Raw genomic sequence first — 20,387 nt, 5'->3', positions numbered from 1 at the left:
CTTTTTATGATCACTGCTTTTCATTTTGTATCTGACAAATCTTTGGGTAACCCAAGATTACCAAGATTTCCTACTGTGGTTTCTTTCAGAAGTCTTTGTTTAGCTCTAACATTTATATCCATTGGTAAACTTTTATACATGGTGTGAGGTAGGCAGTGGGGTTCATTCTTCCATGAGGGTGTCCACTTGTCCCCGCACCAGTCCCTGAGAAGTCCAGGCAACTTTTTCACCCACAGGGTAACCTCACTGAACTCGCTTCTGTGGATCCCACAAGCTTCCAAAATAGAAAGTTTTGAAAAACGTGGGTGCAGCCAAGACAGTTAAATGGGGAAGGACAGTCTCAGCAATCTGTGCTGATCAAGAACAATGTGATCACAGGCAGAAGAACACAGCTGGGCTCCCACTTCACACAGAAATCAAAAGTCAACTCAAAATTGGGTCAAAGACTTAATAAGAGCCAAAAATAAAATTCTTAACCGGATATAAATCTTCATGACCGTGGATTAGGCAATAGTGTCTTAGCTGTGACACCAAAAGCACACACAAAAATATTAAATGAAATAAAACAAATTGGACTCCTTCAAAATTAAAAACTTTGTGCTTCAAATGATACCATTAAGATCATAAAAAATACACAGAAAGGAGAACACTCTTCAATACCATACATCTGACAGGTGACTTACGCTGCTAATGGAATTATAAAAATAGCACAGCCACAGTGGGAAACAGCTTGGGATTCCACCCCTAGATGTGTAACCAAGAGAAAAGAAACCTTATGTTCCCATAATGATTGTAGCATTATTATTCCCAGTGGCCAAAAACTAAAAACAACCCATGTCTGTTAGTTGATAAGCCGATAAACAAAATGTGGCCAGTACCTGTCCAGTGCAGTGCTATTTGGCAATATGAAGGAATGATGTAATCCCTGCTAGTGCGTGGAGGGGCCCTGAAAAGACACTAAGCCCTGGTCACAAAACCCGCACACTGTGCAACTGCACTTGTTTGAAATATCTAGAATAGGGAAACCAAGAGAAGGGAAGGACGCTGGTGCTGCTGGTATATCACTAAAACCCGCTGAGGTGTGAACTTTAAATGAGTGCACTGTAGGGCGACCATGTGCACGGTACTGGGACCTAAACCCAGGGGTCCTCTGCTATTGAGCTCCACCCCCAGCCCTTTTTAAAATTTCATTTTGAGACAGAGTCTCACTAAATTGCTGAGGCTGTCCTCAAACCTGCAATAGTGCTTCCTTAGCCTCGTGTGCCAACACACACAGCCTTGACAAGCATTATATCTCAATTTTTAAAAATTCTATTCTTTCAATCAGTCAGACATAATCTTTGGGAAAACAGTAAAGTCTAGGTGAGTGGACACCCGTGGACACAAGAAGTGTGCGCACGTTTCAAGAGTTCCATTTGGGTGGAAGGCGGTGTGCTCGTTCCTCTTGGCCCTGCACTAGTAGGGGTGAGACGCCTGCAGCCCAGCAGCGGCTGCAGCAGCACAGTGGGCGGCAGGTGTGGAATGGGCAGATATCCAATTGCCACATTCCCACTGCCACCAGTTTTCTATCATGAATACCAGGAGAGGCCTCCAATGCAAACTGCCCCATATGGCGAGCAGCTGGATAAACAAACCATCTGGATTGCGGCCTGAGCACGTTCCTCAGGTGGAGTTTTCCTGAGGGAGGCTGGGGCCCCAGAAGGAAACGCCAGCGCCCGCCAGCCAGCAAGGCCCCCTGCCGACAGCCCCCTCCACAGCACAGCCTTCCCCAGGCACCTGTGGATGCACACAGCCTCCTGCGGGGCTCCTCCAGGCACCACAGCCTTGAGATGCGCAGATCACTCCAGCTCTCTGCAAAGAGCCCTGGGTCCAAGGCTGAGTCCTTGGAGAGCTGGCCAGGTGCTTCCCTTCCCTGGCTTCACTGGTGGCTATCTGACGTCTCAGAGGTGCTTTCCAGATCAATTATAGGCTTCCAATTAACCTTGTGTGTACTTTTCTTTGGTGCTAGGGATTTAACCTAGGGGAGCTTAACCACTGAGCCACATCCCCCGCTCCTTTTTTTTTTTTATTTTGAGACAGAGTCTTGCTAAGTTGCTGAGGCTGGCTTTGAACTTGCGATCCCCCTGCCTCAGCTTCTCAAGCCACTGGTCACAGGCGTGCACCACGTGCCTGGCTTGTGTGTATCTTCATGTAAAGTATTCTATATATATTGAACATATCTCCACCTTATCAATAGCTGTCCATCTTACCTCCTTCTTGCCCATTTGATCATCTTTGATCAATGTCAGATATAGTAGTATCTGAAACTCTCCATCACTGTTAATCTTGGCCAGTGACCTCAAGCCCATCTTGGTTTAGTGAGATCATTTCTCCCTCAAAGCCACCTGTGCATCTGCTCAGGTGAGCTGGCCTTCACAGCACTGCAGTGACTGTCATGAGGCTGCCATTCTTGGGCTTGGCTCTCTGGCCCTTCTGTCAGCCTTTAATTCCTTCCTTCTGATTCCAGCTGTGCTCTGCAGTTGAGGTGACCAGACAAGGGAGTGAAGCAGGACAGGAGCAGATGATTAACTTACACAGAAGGACGCTTTCCACACAATCCTGAGTTCCCCAGGACATGCTGACACCGGGCCTTGCCCCGATTCAGCAGTTCTACTTTTGTCTTTATTGTAAAAACTAAAAGGAGTATATTTAGTGAAAACACCTAAACTCTTTTTGCTCCCAAAGAAGAAAAGCCTGGGGAGGCAAAGATTTGCTCCCTCTGGCTTGGAGGCTGCGCCGTGGCCCCATGCTGGAGCCAGCCCAAGCCCCTGTCGTCCCCGGAGCCCCACGTGCTGCTGCCAAGCACAGCCTGGAAGCTGAACTGCCACGTCCACACACTGTCCTTTATGTTCCTCAAACAGTTGTTATTAATTTAGAAGAGCTTGAGGTTTAAAAATCAACACGCACTTTCCGCTTAAGTCACTTAGGTATACATTTTCTCCTAACAACTGTTCTGCTGAAATCAGTCATTATCTGTAAGCGGACCCCATGCCCACCCACTTTAGGGTCTGGATGCGTTCTTGCTTTCTGGCGGCTTAATGCACAGGGTGCTGGCAGCAGTTCTTACAGGGAGCTGGCTCCTTTAAAAGTTGTGACGCATCTTTGTCCCCACACAACCTCACTTGAGGGAGCTAAGCTGTTCAATCCAGCAAGTATCTGCCTCCCAGGAAGCTGTGCCAGCTGGGTCCCAGCCTGCCCCTTTTTCTCCTGGGACTGACTGGCAGACCACGCTTCTCAGGTCGCCTCACTGTCCTTCACAAGGCTTGTGGAGGCCACTGTGGCTTTGGTGTTGGCCAGGGTGGGGCCTGCATCAGACTTGAGCCATCCCCAGGTGGCCGTTTCCGTATCAGGCATGGTGGCAGGACACACAGACAAGAGAACCTTGAAATCTCATGATGAACCAACCTAGAGTTGTTGGCATATGACCCCGAACCCTACAACATGACTCCTAAGAGCAGATGGAAGTCTGTGGGAACTGAGGAGATGGGTTCTTGCTTCCCGGCTGTGAAGATGCCTGTAAAGCAAGCTCAACTGTCATGACACAGACGTGGCAGTTCTGGTAGGCAGGAGGCTCCCAGGTCCTGCTATGAATAACGTGTCCAGAGGCGTCGCAGCGTGTGGGGGAGCCCTACCTGCCCTGGAGTGGCGAGCCTAGACACGGGGAAAGTGCACCCTGTCTCCTGCAGTGGCTACAGAGTGGGGTGCAGGTCATCATGGAGCCTTCCCCTTGGTGCAGTGGGCGTCAGGGGGGATCCCAGGGGCTGTTGGGGGGAGCTGGGAGGATGCACAGTCCAGGAGCATCTGCTGTGGCAGTGTGGCAGTCACCACCCTCAGAGGCTCAGGGTGAAAGGCTTGGTGGCAGATGCCAGACCTCTGAGAACAGTCTTCACAGCTCAGGGCCAGGTTAGCAGACCTGAGCAAGGGGGCCTGCGACCAGGCTTGAGTGGGCGGCAGGCGGTAGAATCAGAGTTGTACAGTGGTTGGTCATGTGAGATGAGGAAACAGGGGAGGTGACAGGTCATGGGAATGTGGAGGCTGCCTGGCATTGGAGAGATCTCGAAAAGGGTGGGCCTGTGTGACAACAGGTGAGGCAGGATGACGGAGTGGGGCCGTGCACTCGGCCCTGGCACAGGGCTCTCAACTCCAAGTGGGGTTCTTCTCCCTGACTCCCAACCAGTCCCCAGAACCCCAGCTCAGGGCCTCTTCCTCCTCCCTCACGGATCTGTGTAACCACTTCTCCCACCAGGAGAAGTACCCCGACACTGTGCACCTCTCGGAGGGGTCCTGCTCTAGCTGCATGGAGATCCGCAGCGCCAGGAGGCCAGGGTGAGTGCGGGCCGCTGCGGCCTCGAGTCCCTATGAAACAGGGATTCTCAATAGAAGGGAAACTATCCCCTGAGGACCAGAGACCGTCGGGTGGAGGAGAAGTGGGCAGGCCGTTCTGCACCCTGTGAACATTACCACCATAGGAAACGCAGACAAGTGCCTATTGGCCTGGGCCTCAGTTCCACTGAGGGGTTTTAAGGAGCAAATGTAGGGGGCGCTGGGAGGAGGAGGAGGTGTGTGTGGAACCACTGCACAAATGGAAGGACGGAGGCTGGGGTGAGGAAGCCCCTGAGGCCAAGTCAGAGAAACCGCTTCAGAGCTCCTCACACGGCCACCTCCCTTCACTGGCCACACTCTGCCCAGAGCCATTGCCCTGCCCGTGTTCCTCAGCCTCCTGCCTCAGCCTCCTGCCTCAGCCCCCTGCCTCAGCCCCTGTGCATCTCCCTGTGCGCGCCTCTTCAAGCCTTCAAACAGGTAGTCTTCTGCAGGCGTCCTTCTGCCCCTGACCCATGACCACAGTGCGTTCATTTTTACTCCTCATCCTCTGGTAGGTCAGTCCACCAAAATGCCTGGCTGCCTCAGCTCTCGAGCGTTTAGGATCTTTGTCCCTGTCTGTTTCTCCCAGCCCACACTACATAGGCTTCTCTTGGGCTCAGATATTGAGGCACGAAATTCTCCAGCCGTGGAGTAGAGGCACACACGGCTTTGTCAGTGCCAGAGTATTTCCAAGGAAGATGACCCTCTGCACCGGCACCAGCCATGTGCAAGTTCCTGTCGCTCTGCGTCCTATCCACATCCAATTCTTGCCAGTGTGGTCCTGGTTCCCCTTGACCACCTTTTCCCTCCTCTGGGGTGGATGTCTTTAGGAGCAAGGAAGCCAGAATAGAGAAAAGGAGCTAAAAACCAGATTTCAAAAGCACTGGCCAATGTGTTTTACCTCTTTCAGGTTTGAATTGGTGATTGTTTGGAGAATACAGATAGATGAAGAAGGGAAGGTTTCACCAAAGCTGGACCTGCTCACCAAAGTCCCTCAGCGAGGTAGGGCTCTGGGTACGGATGTCCTTTCTAGGGGACTTCTCAGTCAAAGCTAGGTGTTGTTCATCTGGCTTAGTGTACTTTGTACACTGAGTAATTACTAATAAGAACATTTAAAAACCAAAAAGCACAAGAGTGATCGTTCCCCCACAGCCCTGCCGGCCGAAGGCAGGAGAGAATGTTCTCTGCCTCAAGACATGGGTGAGATCACATCTCTCTGCTCCGGGTCTAGTGCCTCCAGGTCCATGTGATCCTTCAGGAGGAGGAGGGGTCTTGGGGACGCCAACAGCTCAAGGTTTCTTACCTGGTTTATTTTTTTCTTTATAGCTCTGGAGCTGGACAAGAACAGAGTCCTAGAAACCGCCCCTCAGAGCTTCCGAACCCTGCTAGAAGTGCTTGGAATTGAAGCCGCTCTAGAAAGCCTGATAAAATTACATTGTGCAGAGAATGACTAGTTCCCACACAGGGAAGGAACAAGATGGTGCACCGAAAAGCGTGCGACCTATATTGACTCTAAGTGTACTATGTACCTTCCCCTCAGAAACCACACCCTTAGCTGGATGCATTTGACACCTGCCTACCATCCCAGCTACTTGGGAGGCAGAAGGATCAAGTTAGGGTCTACATTGCTGAGGCTGGACTCAGTCTCCAAAGAATAAACCAATGCTGGGCACGTCGCTCAGTGGTAAAACGATTGCCTGGCATGCATGAAGCCCTGGGTTAAGGCCCCATCACTGCCCAAAACAAGCTGTGTGCAGTTATGCTACATCAGACTCTCATGGCGTGAAAAATACAGCTGTTCATGTACAAAGTGTCAAACAGAATTGAACATTTGAGAAGACATACCAAGAGTGGTTCTCCCTCCCTTGATGTGTGTGGACCAGCTTGGGCCCCCACCTCACCTCACAGTCTGCCCAGAGACGGAGCCACGCGTGGTCCAGCCCTGAGAAGCCATCCACCTCCTGCCACCTGGGGGGTCTTGGAGGCAGTTGTTGATGGAGCTTCATTTCTTAACATTCCTCAGAAGCCAGAGCAGCCACGCCTGCCCCGCTGGCTACACAGCAGCACCTCTAAGTCCTGAACCTCTTGGTCTCCCCAGAATCTGCACGGCTGTTAACGTCAAAACAGTGCCAGATGACAGCCACCCAGCACTGCTCCCTTCTCACAGGACCTTCACTAGAGAACCCCAGAGGGTCTGAGTGCTACACCATAATTTCAGATGAGAACTAGAGCTGGAAGCCCCTCCATCACCCGTAAGTCAGGGTCAGTGAGGGTTTTCATGCCATTGGGGCATCCTGGAGTCTGAGCACAGCAGCGGGGACGTGGCAGGGCTGGAGACCAGCCTCAGCACCACCTGCCAGACGGAGGGCCGAGACCTAGGCTGGGGCGCTCCCTCCTCCCTCCTATGAGAATACAGCCTGCTTGTTTTCATTCCGCCCATCCAGCTGGATGAGGCCCCTTGCCAGGCTGTAACACTACTCCCCAGCCCACCTCCCGAGAGCCTGGGGTTCTGGCAGAGGGATGCTACCTTAAGAGCATGGCGTAGCCCAGGACACAGTGCACCACCTTGTGCAGAAACCTGTCCCAAGTGACGCCGCCCAGGCCCGCAGCAACAAACCATCCTGAATCCAAACAGTGCTAATGGCCACTTCCCACCCTCCACAGCCTCGAGCTGAGCTTTGTGGACGTGACTGGGGTGGACCTCCAAAGCCCCACCCTAGCACACATACCACGCAAGCTGAAGGAAAAGGGGCCAGTGTGTCCAGACACATGACTATCTTTTTGTGCCCGAGTATAGAATAAAGCAAATGTAAGGACAGAATTCAAGAATCAATTCTAGAAGAGTTGGCTTGATTCAAACAAGTGTAATTCTCAAGTTATCACAAAATTTCCCACAAAAATTTTACAATCAGCAAAATATTTTCATTTTTCATGTAGCATTTTCATACAATTCCATGGTTTCACTAATATTATGTTACAATAAGCCTTCATTAGTCCCTCAAAATTATATAAATAATCAGTCTGTACAACCTGCCATGGGGAAGGGGAGGCCAAGAGTCCCAACAATTTTATAGCAGCCGGGCACACTTCTGGTGATCCCAACAAGAACCCTCGGCACCAGCTAGGAGCCACGCATCTTCCAGAAGCAGGGCCCGTGGCAGCCCAACGGGAATGGCAAGGCTCTGGGGCCCACACCCAAAAAAGCCCCCAGGCAAACCGAGGGGAGGAGTGCAGCTTGGGAAGTCCCTCGACCACCCGACATGACGGAGTGCTACCAGAACGCTGGGACACCGGGCGTGCCCACCCCAGCCAGCCGCGGCAGCCTAGTGAGTTACAGCTGTGCTCCCAGCTTCCACAGTAGCGATTTCAGGTAGGAAAGAACACTTTATCTCCCCCTAGAGTTAAAATCATAAGCAAAAACAAAAAGTCAATGCTCTTGTGAGTGGTGTCCATCCTGACCTGAGTCTCACACTCCCTGCTGACCCTTAAGAGCCGTGAGCTTCGGCACCTCCACAGGGACCCTGAGTCTAGACCACTCAGAACCGACGTCCACACTAACTTCTGATCACTCTCTGCAGCAGGGAACCACCCAAAGCCTGTGTTGATATGTGGCTCAAATTGAAAAAGTGACCAGTAACAACCGGGAAAGTTCCAGTGGTATCTGTTTTCCAAAAGTTCAAACCATAAAATGCTTGTGACAATTCAAGCTTTCTACGTCAGGAATCTGGTGGTAAGAGATCCAAACCTTGGTCTTATAAGGCTTTTCGCATAGAGAATTAGACATGAGCCCTGGTTGAAGGAAGAACTACCCAGGACGTCTTCCCAGGGCTTAACGGACACTTCCGATTTAAGAATATGAGCAGCCTCCTGGGACACCCCGCTCACATCCTACATTCCTTGTCCTGGAAGATGTTTCTAGTGCTCTTTAATTTTATGTCTTCAAGAGGCAATCACCTCAACAGGGTTAAAAGCAAAAACATTCACAGCCAGAAGTCGTCCAACACAATAGAAAATAGCTATCATTCAACTTTCACATTCAAGTTTCAAAGACACTGCAGGGAAAAAAGTTAGACCTTATGGAGAACTAACGTGCAGTCTTCACTTTCCTTCAACCGAGTCGGCACCACAGCATCATCTTTGGCATGCACAGTCTTTGAGTAATAGTTGACTATCTTGCTGTCCAATTTATACTGATGAGGAATGCTCTCATAGGGCTTGAGGTCAAGGTCCAGCACAGACACGGAGAAGGCGAGCCTGGACCTCGACGAGGGGATGACAGGCCTCTGATCAGAACTGCAAGTAAAAAAGCAATTTCAGAATACACGGACCCTCCAAGTTCTCTTATCCCAGCTCACAAAGAGCACCCAGTCAGTGTTTGTGTGCATCCTGTCTGCACCAACTGTATACACTAGCATGTGAGCTTCCACGAAGTAATTACCTATGGGACACAGGCCAGCACCCTGAGCCACATCAGACAAGACGGATGAAGGACTGGAAGAAGGAAAAGCCATTATGTGGAACGCCTGAGTGATATTCCCCAGGCCCCAGTGGCGGGAACGAATGCTGAAAAAGTCACTTTATCACGAGCCAAGCATTACAAAACCTAAGAGTTAAAAAGTAGTTCTGGCCGTTCAACAGCCAGATGGATGAAAGCCGAGAACAGACTCCTCTTTACGCACCTTTCCCACGCCTGGTGAGGAAAGCAGCCTTCTTAATGCTCCTCACAGAGAGAGGCCTGGTTTCATGTTTTACTCTCAAATCAAACCTTCAGTACTCGGTATTTTCTCTTTAGTTTTGTAGCATTTGTGAACATCAGTGTGAACAACTACTTGTACTTTAGAACACTTTCAGGGCTGGGCATGGTGGCGCACGCCTGTGATCCCAGGGCTCAGGAGGCTAAGGCAAAGACCAGGCACAGCAAATCAGTGAGGCCCTCTCAAAATTGTGGATGTAGCTCAGTGACAGAGCACCCCGGGTTTAATCCTCATTACCAAAAGGAAAAATAGCACTTTGAGAACAACTGAATCTGGTCCTGAGATGGCTATGTATCTATCTATCTGCTTTGCTCAGAAAACTCAACACATAGCATTCAAAAGAGTGGCTGAATGAATTATAAACTTCATTTCGCCCAGAAGAAGTGTTCTGGGGATCCGATTTTACCATATTTATTGCTCTTCTCAATTTAGAAATCATTAAAAACAGAACACCAGCTGTGAAGCCTCCCTCCTGGGAGACAGCCTGTTCTAAGGATGCTAATAAAGACCTCAGCTCTCAACCCGTTCAGAATTCTGTTCATAGAAAGAAACGGTCACAAATCAGTTGCCAGGACCATTACCTACTCTCTGCTGAATAGCAGAGAACAGCAAATAACTTGTGTACAAGATCTTGGGTCTCCCTCTGGAAGCTAGAAGGGGACAGCTCACCCTGATCAGCCTGCTACAGAGAGCCCCGAAGCCCATGGTCAGCCCAGGACAAGGCCTATGCCTTTTCAAGAACACCTCAATTTCTCAGGTTGTAAGCAGCATCCAACAAGACACATAAGACGACAGGAAGGGAATTCTAAGCAGTTCCGTCTGACAACCTGGTTGACCACAAGCTCCTTATAAGCCAGGGAAGCAGGTACTAACTAGCCCCTGCCACCAAACATCTGCCTGCCCCCAGGGTCGGTCCTTGAAGCTAAAACCGGGCAAGAATCTCCCAAGGCACACATGTCCCTCTGCCATGGCCTCAGATACTGGGGCTGGGATAACCAGGCTGCAGGGAGCTGCTGCCCTCGCCTGGACAGTTGGTCTCCAGGGCCCAAAGCAGTAGGGAAGGTAGCAAGAGGGACGGGCAGAGTAGCCCAAGGCTGAAGCTGCGCCCGTGCTGTTTGGAACAGGAAATGGAATAGAGGACCAGAACTTGAGACATAGGAGGCTGTGAGCAGCTCGCCCTGTGATTCCAAAATCACAAAATGCCTGCACAAACAAGGTGGCGGACTTAAGACCTTCTTGTTTATGATGGGGCCGAAACAGAAATAGAGAAGCCTCTATTTTAGGGGTGTGGTAAGTTTAAATGTAGTCAACCTGTCTGTGAGCTGTAAATTAAAATTTAAGGATCTAAATTTAGTCTTAGGTTTGGTGTGCATTTCATGGCTGTGAAGATGACTTGGGACATACCCTGGCCACAGTTGGCCATGGCTTCTGAGAGCCACTGAGCGCCCAATCCCTGTGCACAAAGCTCTGGGGAGCCCCTCACTCCCACTGCCCTCAGGTGCACAAGTCACACTAGCACCAGTGGGGGCCTGCTCCACTCTCCTACCACCACTTCCACTCTGTATTCTGTAGGGCTAGGCCACCAGTTCATAGCCCCTTGACAGAGGGTCCCTACTCTGGCCTTGCCCCCAGACTCCAGCAGGCGAAGCAGCTTCCCAGGGCAGAGTCCTCTGCAAATGCAGGTCAGAATTTCCAGCTTTCCTGTCACTCCTCAACTGGATCACAGAATTCCAGGCTTCCGCAGGCTTAACCTCCTTCAAATCAAAGGTTCATTTCTAACCAGCAAAGTTTTTCCAACACAAAGCTTACCTATGCACAGTTTAATTTTTAAACTTAAATCATTGTGTATGAAACACTTGGGTATACTTTCCTTTGTCCTTAATTTCTTCGCCTCCTACCTTTAAATATCTTTTCATGTTTATCATGCATTTATTTGCATCATGAAATAAATTTGGCAGAGGTCTCAGGATGAAATGTTAAGACAAAAATGGAACAAACAATTATAAATTTAATAAGCAAATGGCCACACCATAATTCAACTATTTCCTTATTTTGCACATTAAGATTGTTTTCAGATTCTTAAATCACAATCCTGCTGCACAGTACACTGCTCAGCTTTGGGGCCTCTGAGACCCCACAGAGCAGAGTTTCTGCAACTGAAATCAATCAGTGTCCTACCCAGTCATGCTACCTCACCCCTCCCCATAACCAATTTCCCTTAACTCCCTGCCAATTCAAAGCAATAGAGAGAAGTCAGTGAATTGAGGCAGCCCCCGAGTCACATCCAAGCCACTGACAAGTCTATTAAAAAAAAAAAAAAAAGAGAGAGAGAGAGAGAGAGATGATCTTCCTTTGGCTCTGTGGAGAAAGGACCAAATAGAGCATTTTGTGGGTGGTGATTCCTGTACCTCTACCCCCAGTATGAGACACCCACATGGCAAGGAACCTTCTGGACATGCACTCTTCTCCCCTCTCAGCAAGTGCTGACTTCTGCTGGGCAGCTGGTACAAACTGGACAGGACCCAGCCTGAAGCTCACACCACGTGACACCACTGGGCGCTACACTCACAGGACACAGGTGCTGGAGGAAGCACGGTGCACATCTGTCCACTAGCAGCCTCTTACAGGCAGGCCTCTGTCAGTCTGTGAACCCACATTTCTTGCAACTTCCCTTCAGCACTTGCATTCACGCACTTTCCATTTCCCACGGCACCCATGGTCAGGCCGGGTGGCAAGTAATGTCTTGGTGGGTGTCTCTTATCTAATGTTTAATCCATCTGGGGGTTCCTTATAACCAAGTACTGGAGGTATTTTTCTTAGGGAATGAGAGGACTTTTCAACTAAACAGAAGCACCATTTTTGTGCTTCACCTCAGTCGTTGCTCTGTGCCTGCTCCTCAGCACATTTCACTCTGGACAGCCTTCAGTGCTGTGCCTGCCAGGGAACAGAATTCCTGGGAACTGTTTAGCTCAAAAGTATCAGAAAGATGGGTGGCTGGCAGCTGGTGATGCAGGTCATCCTGACACAGCAACACCCGTCAGAACAACAGGACATTCCAGATAACACGCGCAGGGTTCAGCATCCTGGAGATCAGTGCTGAGGGTGCCAACTAGTGAGGGTTATCAAGCTCATCCCAAATTCCTGAAAACTCATGGGGGGACTATAAGAAGCAGTGCCAGGAGAGACTGCAGACGCTAATTATTCAGAAGGGGAGCAGACCAGTGAACATGTGTGTTAAGATGATGGTGACAGTCTTAGAGCTGGCACGTTCCACTGACCTGGTACAGTCTTTGAACAAGGCCCACAGGGAACCTAGGCCACCTCAGGTATGAGAGCCCAGAAGGGGCTTGAGCTCTCTTTCAAAGCAATTCACCATGTTATCCACACGCTTCTCCACCCTTAGGGTATTTTCTTAGAAAATAACAATAGCCAGGCATGCTGCTCAGGAGACTGACTGCAAGTTCAAGGCCAGCCAGGCAACACAGCAAGATCCTGTCTCAAAATGGAAAGTAAAAGGGCTAGGAATGTATCTCAGTGGTGGAACTCCCACCGAGTCCACTCCCCAGTACGGAAAAACAATGACACTGATAAAATACAATCTAAGAGAACAATCATCTCTAGTTACTCTCCAGAAATGTCTGACAGAATTATAAACTTACAGAGAAGCAAGAGTTAGTAAGTCCAATGATATTAAGAATAAGCTGTATGGGGAACCTGCTTGCCCTATTATTCCACAAACCCCTATTAGCCCAAGGGCAGGTGACATGCAACAGGGGCCTCACCTTGTGTCCTGCAGACTTGGGGACAGCGCAATCATGATGGAGCAGTCCTTGGCAGTCATGGCAACTCGGTACTGCTGCACCTGTGGGGAGGGAAAGGTCAGCACCGGGTCACGCTCACAGCCACCAAACTACCCCTCACTGATCAGCCAGGTACAGGAACTGCTTCCTGTGACAGAAGCCGAGGATGAGGTTAGGAGTGTGGTCCACACAGAGCAGAGGTATTGAGGAGTCCCTGCTATGAGAACACAGTTCTGCTCAGCCCTGCCTGCTGCCCCCTCACATGGGCCCTGCTGCAACCTGAAACATGACTTGTCTTCAGCAAGGGTCTTTGAAAGAAAAAGGAGTAAGTCCTCTCCGCTCCCTGGCATTTTGGCCACACAGAGCACTGAGCAGGCAGTGCACGCAGAACACTAGGAGCACGACATGCTAACTCTTCACCCCCCACAACCCTATGGGCACTGCGGGCATCAACAGAGATGAGAAAAGTGAGGCCCGCAAGAATGAATGGCAGGGCTGGGTCTGGGCTCAGCGGTAATGCACTTGCCTGGCATGTGTGAGGCACTGGATTTGTTCCTCAGCACCGAGTATAAATAAATAAAATAAAGGTCTATCAACAATTAAAAAAAAAAAAAAGAATGGCAGGTGACACGAGAGATCAAAGGGACAGTCCACAAAACGTCCACAACTGTTCCCTCTGCAATGCACAGTTTGAGACTTTTTTTTTCCTCCTCCTCCTTTCGACTTTATGTCTCACTTGAAGTTTTTAGTTTGGATGGCTCCCGCTTTAAAAACCACAAACTAAGCCAGTCACAGTGGCACACGCCTGTAACCCCAGCAGCTCAGAGGCTGATGCAGGATGGCGAGTTCAAAGCCAGCCTCAGCAACAGCGAGGCGCTAAGCAACTCAGTGAGATCCAGTCTTTAAATAAAATACAAAATAGGGCTGGGGATGTGGCTCAGTGGTTGGTGTCAGGATCAATCTCCAGGCCCCGCTCCACCAAAAAAAAAGAAAAACTAGTGACAAAAAGGAACTGGCCTTACAAGTCATCACTGGCCTCAGTGCTGATGACAGATCAGAACCCCTTGAACCTTGCTTCATGCAGCAGGAGGCTCTGCCCTGGCCAACCTCAAAGCTACCCCTCCCCCAGGCAGGTGTGGGGAGGACCAAAGAACAAAAGAGTGTGCTTCAGACCTGCTCCCTCCAGGTGAGGCCCTCGCCCCAGAGGGAACACCAACTCCTGTTCTCACACCCTCTTCAGGTTTTATACACAGCAGACACCAAAAATCCAGTCCAAAAGATCTGAGCCAAATATAAAAAAAAGGTACAAAACGTTTATCATGTCCTTAGTGCAGCTATAAGCCTTTCTAACCAAGATACAAATCCAAAATGCTACAAGATTCTCTAGACTTAAAAACTAAAGAGCTATTACGTGATATAGTCCTAATCCAAAGACCGTGGAAGATGGGGAGAAAACACATGCAGCATAAAACAGTATCAACACTGTTGATAACAATAACTAAGTGCCAGAGCTCGACAGACCAAGAAAACTGCCCACAAGAGGCCCCAAAGTGATGAATATATAAACATATACGTACGTATCTCCTATCAATACGGCCTTTCTTATATATATCTCATAGACCCTCTATATGTATGAAAATATGATTAATCTCACTACTAGTCAAAGAAAGTAACAATGAAAATCAAATTAATGTAACAATGAAATACTTTGTACTCTTCAGATGGGCAAAGCTGTGCCTCAGGCATGAAATGAAAGGACACATTTTCCCTGTGAGTGGGGCTGGAGCAGGTAACTGGGTCCAACTCTTCTGCTGAGGCCAACTACAAAAGCTCAACAAATTATCAGAAACCTCAGCTTGAAGCAGAGCTGAGGTGGCAGAGGGGACGAAGGCACTTGGGTCTGCTTTCCAGGGGAGGGCTTTCTAATTCTGGAGGGTTGTCTGAGAGACACTTTTCACTACCCTCCAGGACCTTGGGGACAATAACCACGATGAACCCCATCCTAGAGTTAATGTGCAAATAATGCTCCTTTAAGATGAAACTGGGGGCTGGGGTTGCGGCTCAGTGGTAAAGGGCCTGCCTCACATGCATGGGGCACTGGGTTCGATCCTTTGCACCACATAAATAAATAAAACAAAGGTGTTGTGTCCATCTAAACTGAGCCAAAGTCGACAGGCCCTACTGGGAACTGAAGCTCGACTTTGAAGAGATCAATCATCAAAACTAGATTAAAACGACTCCAGCTTGCTAGAGGTTCTGAGGCCTCTTGGCAGAAACAAACCTAAATTCACTCTGGAAAAACATGATCCAAGGCTTTAAAGTATTTCTAAAATAATTGCAAATATAGTTTCTGGCACATAAGAAAAAAATATGCAGGCACAATAAGACAGAACAACACAAATGTAAACCAACAATAAACACACGAGGGGACGGGCAAATGAGAATCTCCACACTTTCCACTCAGTTTTGCTGAGAACTCAAAAATGCTCTTACAAAAAAAAAAAAGTAAACCTACAATAGTGGACTCCCACTCCAGGGACTCCAGCTGTGGCGCCAGACACACATGCTGCTGTGTTCAAAGGATACAGACAAAACAACTTCAGAGGACAACTGGAAACTATAAAAATGAACCACATAGAAACCCTAGAACAAAATTTCATATTAAAAATTCAACAAGTAGTTTTAAAAGCATATTAGAAAAAACTGAAAAGGCTGACATAGTGGTTGATGGGAATAATTTCAACAACTGTTCACAATGAACATTTCTCCTAACCAGCAATTTCCTTTTGAAAGTGGAGGATTACAGTTATGGTCACGCGGAAGGAACACTGTTCTTAAGGCCGCCCTCCACAGGTGGGGAAGGAGCCAGCCCAGCACTTGGCACAGAGGAGCTCACTGACCACCGCGGCTTGAAGGATCTTCTACCGTTTCTTCCAAAGCAACGGCAATTCCCACAGTTTTCACTTTTTTATAGTTAAAATGCTAACGTTACTGAGCAAGTAAAAACACTACCATAAAACCTAGGGTTGTAAACCTAGTTACCCCCAAAGATATAAGCCGGACAAAGAAGGTAATCTGCAGGCAGGGAACAAAGCAGAGATGACAGTTATCCAAACTAAGTAGATACCTTAAAAAGAAAGAAAATGCTAAAGAGAACTTCTAAACTGGAAGACAGATCAAAAGAAAATATCCAGAATGAAACGTGAAATGGAAAATATAGAGGAAAGGGTGCAAGATGGTCTGACACACATACAGTTAGAATCCAGAGGAGAGAAAGTGGGCAAAAAAAAAATCACGACAAAGGCCACAAGTTTTCCCCCAATGCAGACAGACATTAAACATATCTTAAAAAAAAAAAAAGCCCCAAAAAGGAAAAAAAAAAAAGCATTTATAATATCATTAAATACAATCAGAATCCATTAAAGGAAACATTAAAAGGTGTTCTTCAGACAAAAACTAAGTGACCCTGTGGAAGCTAAGATGCAGGGCAGAGCGGAGGGCAGCACATGGGTGGACGAGCATGACCGGAGAGCAGCAGCAACCCCGGCTCCTGGAGTGGACGCGGAGGCGCCGACACCAGCAGCAGCAGAAGGCACCCAGGAAGCCTGCACTGTCCACGAGGAGGGTGAAACGACTAAATCCTAAGAGTTGACAGCTTGCTACAACAGCAGGAAAAGCACTAACAGAAAAGTAAAGGGCTCATTCCCAACTAACAGAGCAGGAAGAAGTTATCCAAACTAAGTAGAAAAAGAATGGTCAAGGTAAGAATTAACAAAATCGAAAATCATCATAGTATAAAAGGATCAAAATTTAATTTTTATGAAACTGACAAAACTAAAACTTTTGAGGACTGATGAAGAAGACAGTGTCAGTCTGTCTGGGCTGCCATAACAAAATAAAGTGGCTTATAAACAACAGAAATGTCTTACACCCCCACCCTCCCCCCCATACTGGAGATTGATCCTGGGTTGATCCAGTACTGAGCTACACAGGGTCTCATTAAATTGCAGAGGCTGATCTTGAAGTTGAGACCCTCCTGCCTCAGCCTCCCCATTTACTAAGATCACAGTTGCATGCCACCACACCCAGTAGAAATTTATTTCTCTCAGCTCTGGAGGTTCAGACATTGGCAGAAGGACCAAATTCAAGGCCATCCTGGACAACTTAAAAAAAAATCTCAATTTTATGTCTCAAAACCTTAAAAATATTTAAAGGCCTGGGGGTGTAGCTAAGTAGTGGAGCACTTGCCTACCATGCACAAAGTCCTGGGTTTTATCCCCATGTACCATAAAAAATAAAAATTAAAAAAAAAAAAAATCTATTAGAACAAACTGATGTATTAACCACATTAAGAAGAAAAAATCATATGATCTTATCAACAGAAACAAGGCATTGATAAAATTCAACATCCACTTGACCAAAAATAAAATTTAACAAATTTGATAACATTGTATTTTTAAAAATATTTTTAGCTGTAGATGGACACAATACCTTTATTTTATCTATCTATTTTTATGTGGTGCCGAGAATTGAACCCAGTGCCTCACAATGCTAGGCAAGCGCTCTACCACTGAGCCACAACCCCAACCATCTATTTTAAAACAAAAATCCTACACTAAATAATAGTAAAATTCTCTTTGAAAGTCATAACAAAATCAAAATTCCCACTATCACAAATTAACTATATACCCTGAAGCAAACAAATAAGTGAAAAAAGGATTAGAATGAAAAAAAGTTAGGGGCTGAGGTTGTGGCTTCGTGGTAGAGTGCTCGCCTAGCATGCATGAGGCATTGGGTTCAATCCTCAGCACCACATAAAAAAATAAAATAAAGAAGGGAAAAAATTAAATTCAGAGATTATGATTACACACAAGAAAATCCAAAAGCAACTTAGGTTATTAGTGAGCAAAGTTGATGGATACAAGATCAAAAGAAAAACCCAACCAGATGCCAATATACCCTAAACATTTTAAAATGAAGTTATTTTTAAAGATGCCATTTATATCTAAAACTATCAAACATATTTAAATAAACCTAAAAGAAAAATAAGATCCTTCTGAAGAAAACCAAAAAATATATTTTATCACTAATAACACTTAAAAAAATGGAAAACATCCGCATTGAAAGGGTCGGTACTGTACAGACACCAACGTCTGCCATCCTTGAATTACAAACCAACCAGAAGCCCAGTTCATGAACTGAACAAGGTGAATGAAAACTGATGTAGACAAGCAAGAGGTCAAGTGTAGCCAAGGCATTTTTTAAAGCCAAAACATTCTTGGAGAGGAAATGTAATATTGTGAAATATATATTAGGCCTTTGTTCCCATTTCTGGGCACACAATTCCTAAAACCCTTGGAATCTGTAAAGTGATAAGTGTTTTTTTGGCACCAGATGAGTTGGCTGATGATTGGTCACTGGAAAGACCACAACAGGACTACAGTTAGGACTTTCATAGCACAAATCTCCAACATCTGGAGAGGGAACAGGAACTGAAGGTTAAACAGATCACCAACGGCCAGTGACATAATCAATCATGTCTGTGTAACAAGGCCCCATAAAACTGCCAATAGTCAAGGTTCTAAGAGCTTCCTGAAAAGTGGTACCTCACCCTGTGCGTCTCAGCACCTATGTCCTTTGTAACATCCTTTATAACAAACCAGTAAACGTTTCTCTGAGTTCTGTGAGCCACTCAAGCAAATTAATCAAACCCAAGGAAGGAACTGTGGGAGCCCCAATCTATAAGATGCTAGAAGGATTCCTTCCACCAACTTTAAAGATGTACTAGACTACAGTGTCCAGGACAATTCCATACAAAAAGAAAAGACTACGTCATGCCATTCCAAAAACAAATCACAGATGATTGCTCACCAAAATGTGAAAGGCAAGGCATAACTTTTTTTCTTCCTATGCTGGCGATCGAACCCAAGGCCTCTTGCTTGCTAAGGAAATGCTCTATCACCAAGCACACCCTAGTCCCCAGAATAGAGCCTTGAGGTTATTTATTTGGTACTGGGGATTGAACTTGGCCACATTCACACCCCCAGCCTTTTTATTTTTTATTTTGAGGCAGGGTCTCACTAAATTGCCCCAAACTTGTGATGCTCCTGCCCCAGCCTTCTGAGTAGCTGGGATTACAGGCATACACCAAGCACCTAGCCCCACAATAACATTTTTAAAGAAAGTTATCTTTAGGACTTTAGGGTAAAAAGACTTGTTAACAGAAAAAAGGCTGGCAAATTGAATTACCTTAAAATTAAGAACTTCTCTTCTTCTAAAGGACTCCATTAAACATGAAAAGATAAGTTAAGAGTGGAAGAGGCTATCTGTAGCACATAGACCTGACAAAGGGCGTCTACCCAGAGCGTACAAGGAACTCCTGCAAATCAATAAGGACAGGACATACAGCTCTACAGAGACTTAAATGGTTACTTCACTAGCAAACAAAATCCAGTAATATATGAAAAGGTGTTTGATCTCACCACGAGACATTACTACATACCAGAATGACTAAAATCAGCAAGATGCACAAACAAGTGCCAGAGTGTGGTGCTCAGGTCACTCCCCACCTATTGTCGGGAACGCAGCAGGTAAAGCTGTTTGGCAGGATCTACTACAGCTAACATCGTTCTGGCCTAGAAATCCCGCCCCCAAGGATGGAGTCAATAAAGGAGTGCATACATGTCAAGAGATCAGTGTAAGAATGCTTGCTTCCCTCAGCTTTATTCATAGGACCAGCAACACAAACGTCCACAAACAGCATGGGAAAACTGCAGTCTCTCCACTCACGGATCACTAAGAAGCAATGAAAACGTGGCCGAGCATGCAATCACCAGGGTGCATCTCAGAAATGGTGTAGAGGGAAAAAGAAAACACCACTACCACAAGACACAGGAGAATACATATCTGTGTAATGTAATCCATGTAAACTCCAACAGGACAAACTACACCCATCGGGATACCAATCAGTACAATGCGGTTTAGCCAGGACACCAACAGGGACTCGGGGCAGCTGCCTGTATTCTGTTGTGGCCCCACAAGGGTTTGTTTTGTGACAGATCACTGGACTGTACATTTTTCTCTCTGAGCACTTTTCTGATTATGCTACTATTTCATGATACAAAATGAAACAGAAGTTTATAAAATTAAAATCAGAAGTTTAAATACCAATAACTTCTTAGTGTTAGTGAGGGTAGAGAAAACAGTGTCCTCAAGTTGCAAGAACGAACCAAATTAATAAAAATCTTTTTGGTGGGATATTGTGTTATAGTCTATCAAAATAACACAACAACTTTAGTTCTAGAATCTGACAAATGTTTATGTGCATAAGGGTGAAAGTACAACATAAATACTGACACTAACAGTAACAAATTAAAAACATGTAACGATGGCATAACTGCACAAGAGAAGAGGCAGGGGTCTGGAGGACTTC

The 20,387-nt window shown here is 47.0% G+C and overlaps 2 protein-coding genes across 2 annotated transcripts in view; one reads left to right on the top strand and one right to left on the bottom strand.

Annotated features, from left to right (window-relative positions):
• LOC107159670 (centromere protein P) overlaps positions 1–7,589 on the top strand; it is a 227,944-nt gene extending 220,355 nt beyond the window's left edge. Inside the window, exons 6-8 of the mRNA XM_048800516.1 lie at positions 4,286–4,365; positions 5,312–5,403; positions 5,728–7,589. Coding sequence (XP_048656473.1) covers positions 4,286–4,365; positions 5,312–5,403; positions 5,728–5,855 — 300 coding nt within the window. The 3' untranslated portion in view covers positions 5,856–7,589. The remainder of the gene's footprint in view (positions 1–4,285; positions 4,366–5,311; positions 5,404–5,727) is intronic.
• Positions 7,251–20,387, bottom strand: part of Ippk (inositol-pentakisphosphate 2-kinase) — a 53,124-nt gene continuing 39,987 nt past the window's right edge. Inside the window, exons 12-13 of the mRNA XM_015506262.2 lie at positions 12,938–13,017; positions 7,251–8,694 (exon numbers count right to left, since the gene is read on the bottom strand). Coding sequence (XP_015361748.1) covers positions 8,469–8,694; positions 12,938–13,017 — 306 coding nt within the window. The 3' untranslated portion in view covers positions 7,251–8,468. The remainder of the gene's footprint in view (positions 8,695–12,937; positions 13,018–20,387) is intronic.

Source organism: Marmota marmota, unplaced genomic scaffold, assembly GCF_001458135.2.
Source record: "Marmota marmota marmota unplaced genomic scaffold, marMar, whole genome shotgun sequence".
NCBI lineage: Eukaryota > Metazoa > Chordata > Mammalia > Rodentia > Sciuridae > Marmota > Marmota marmota.
This window is presented reverse-complemented; position numbering and strand designations above follow the sequence as displayed.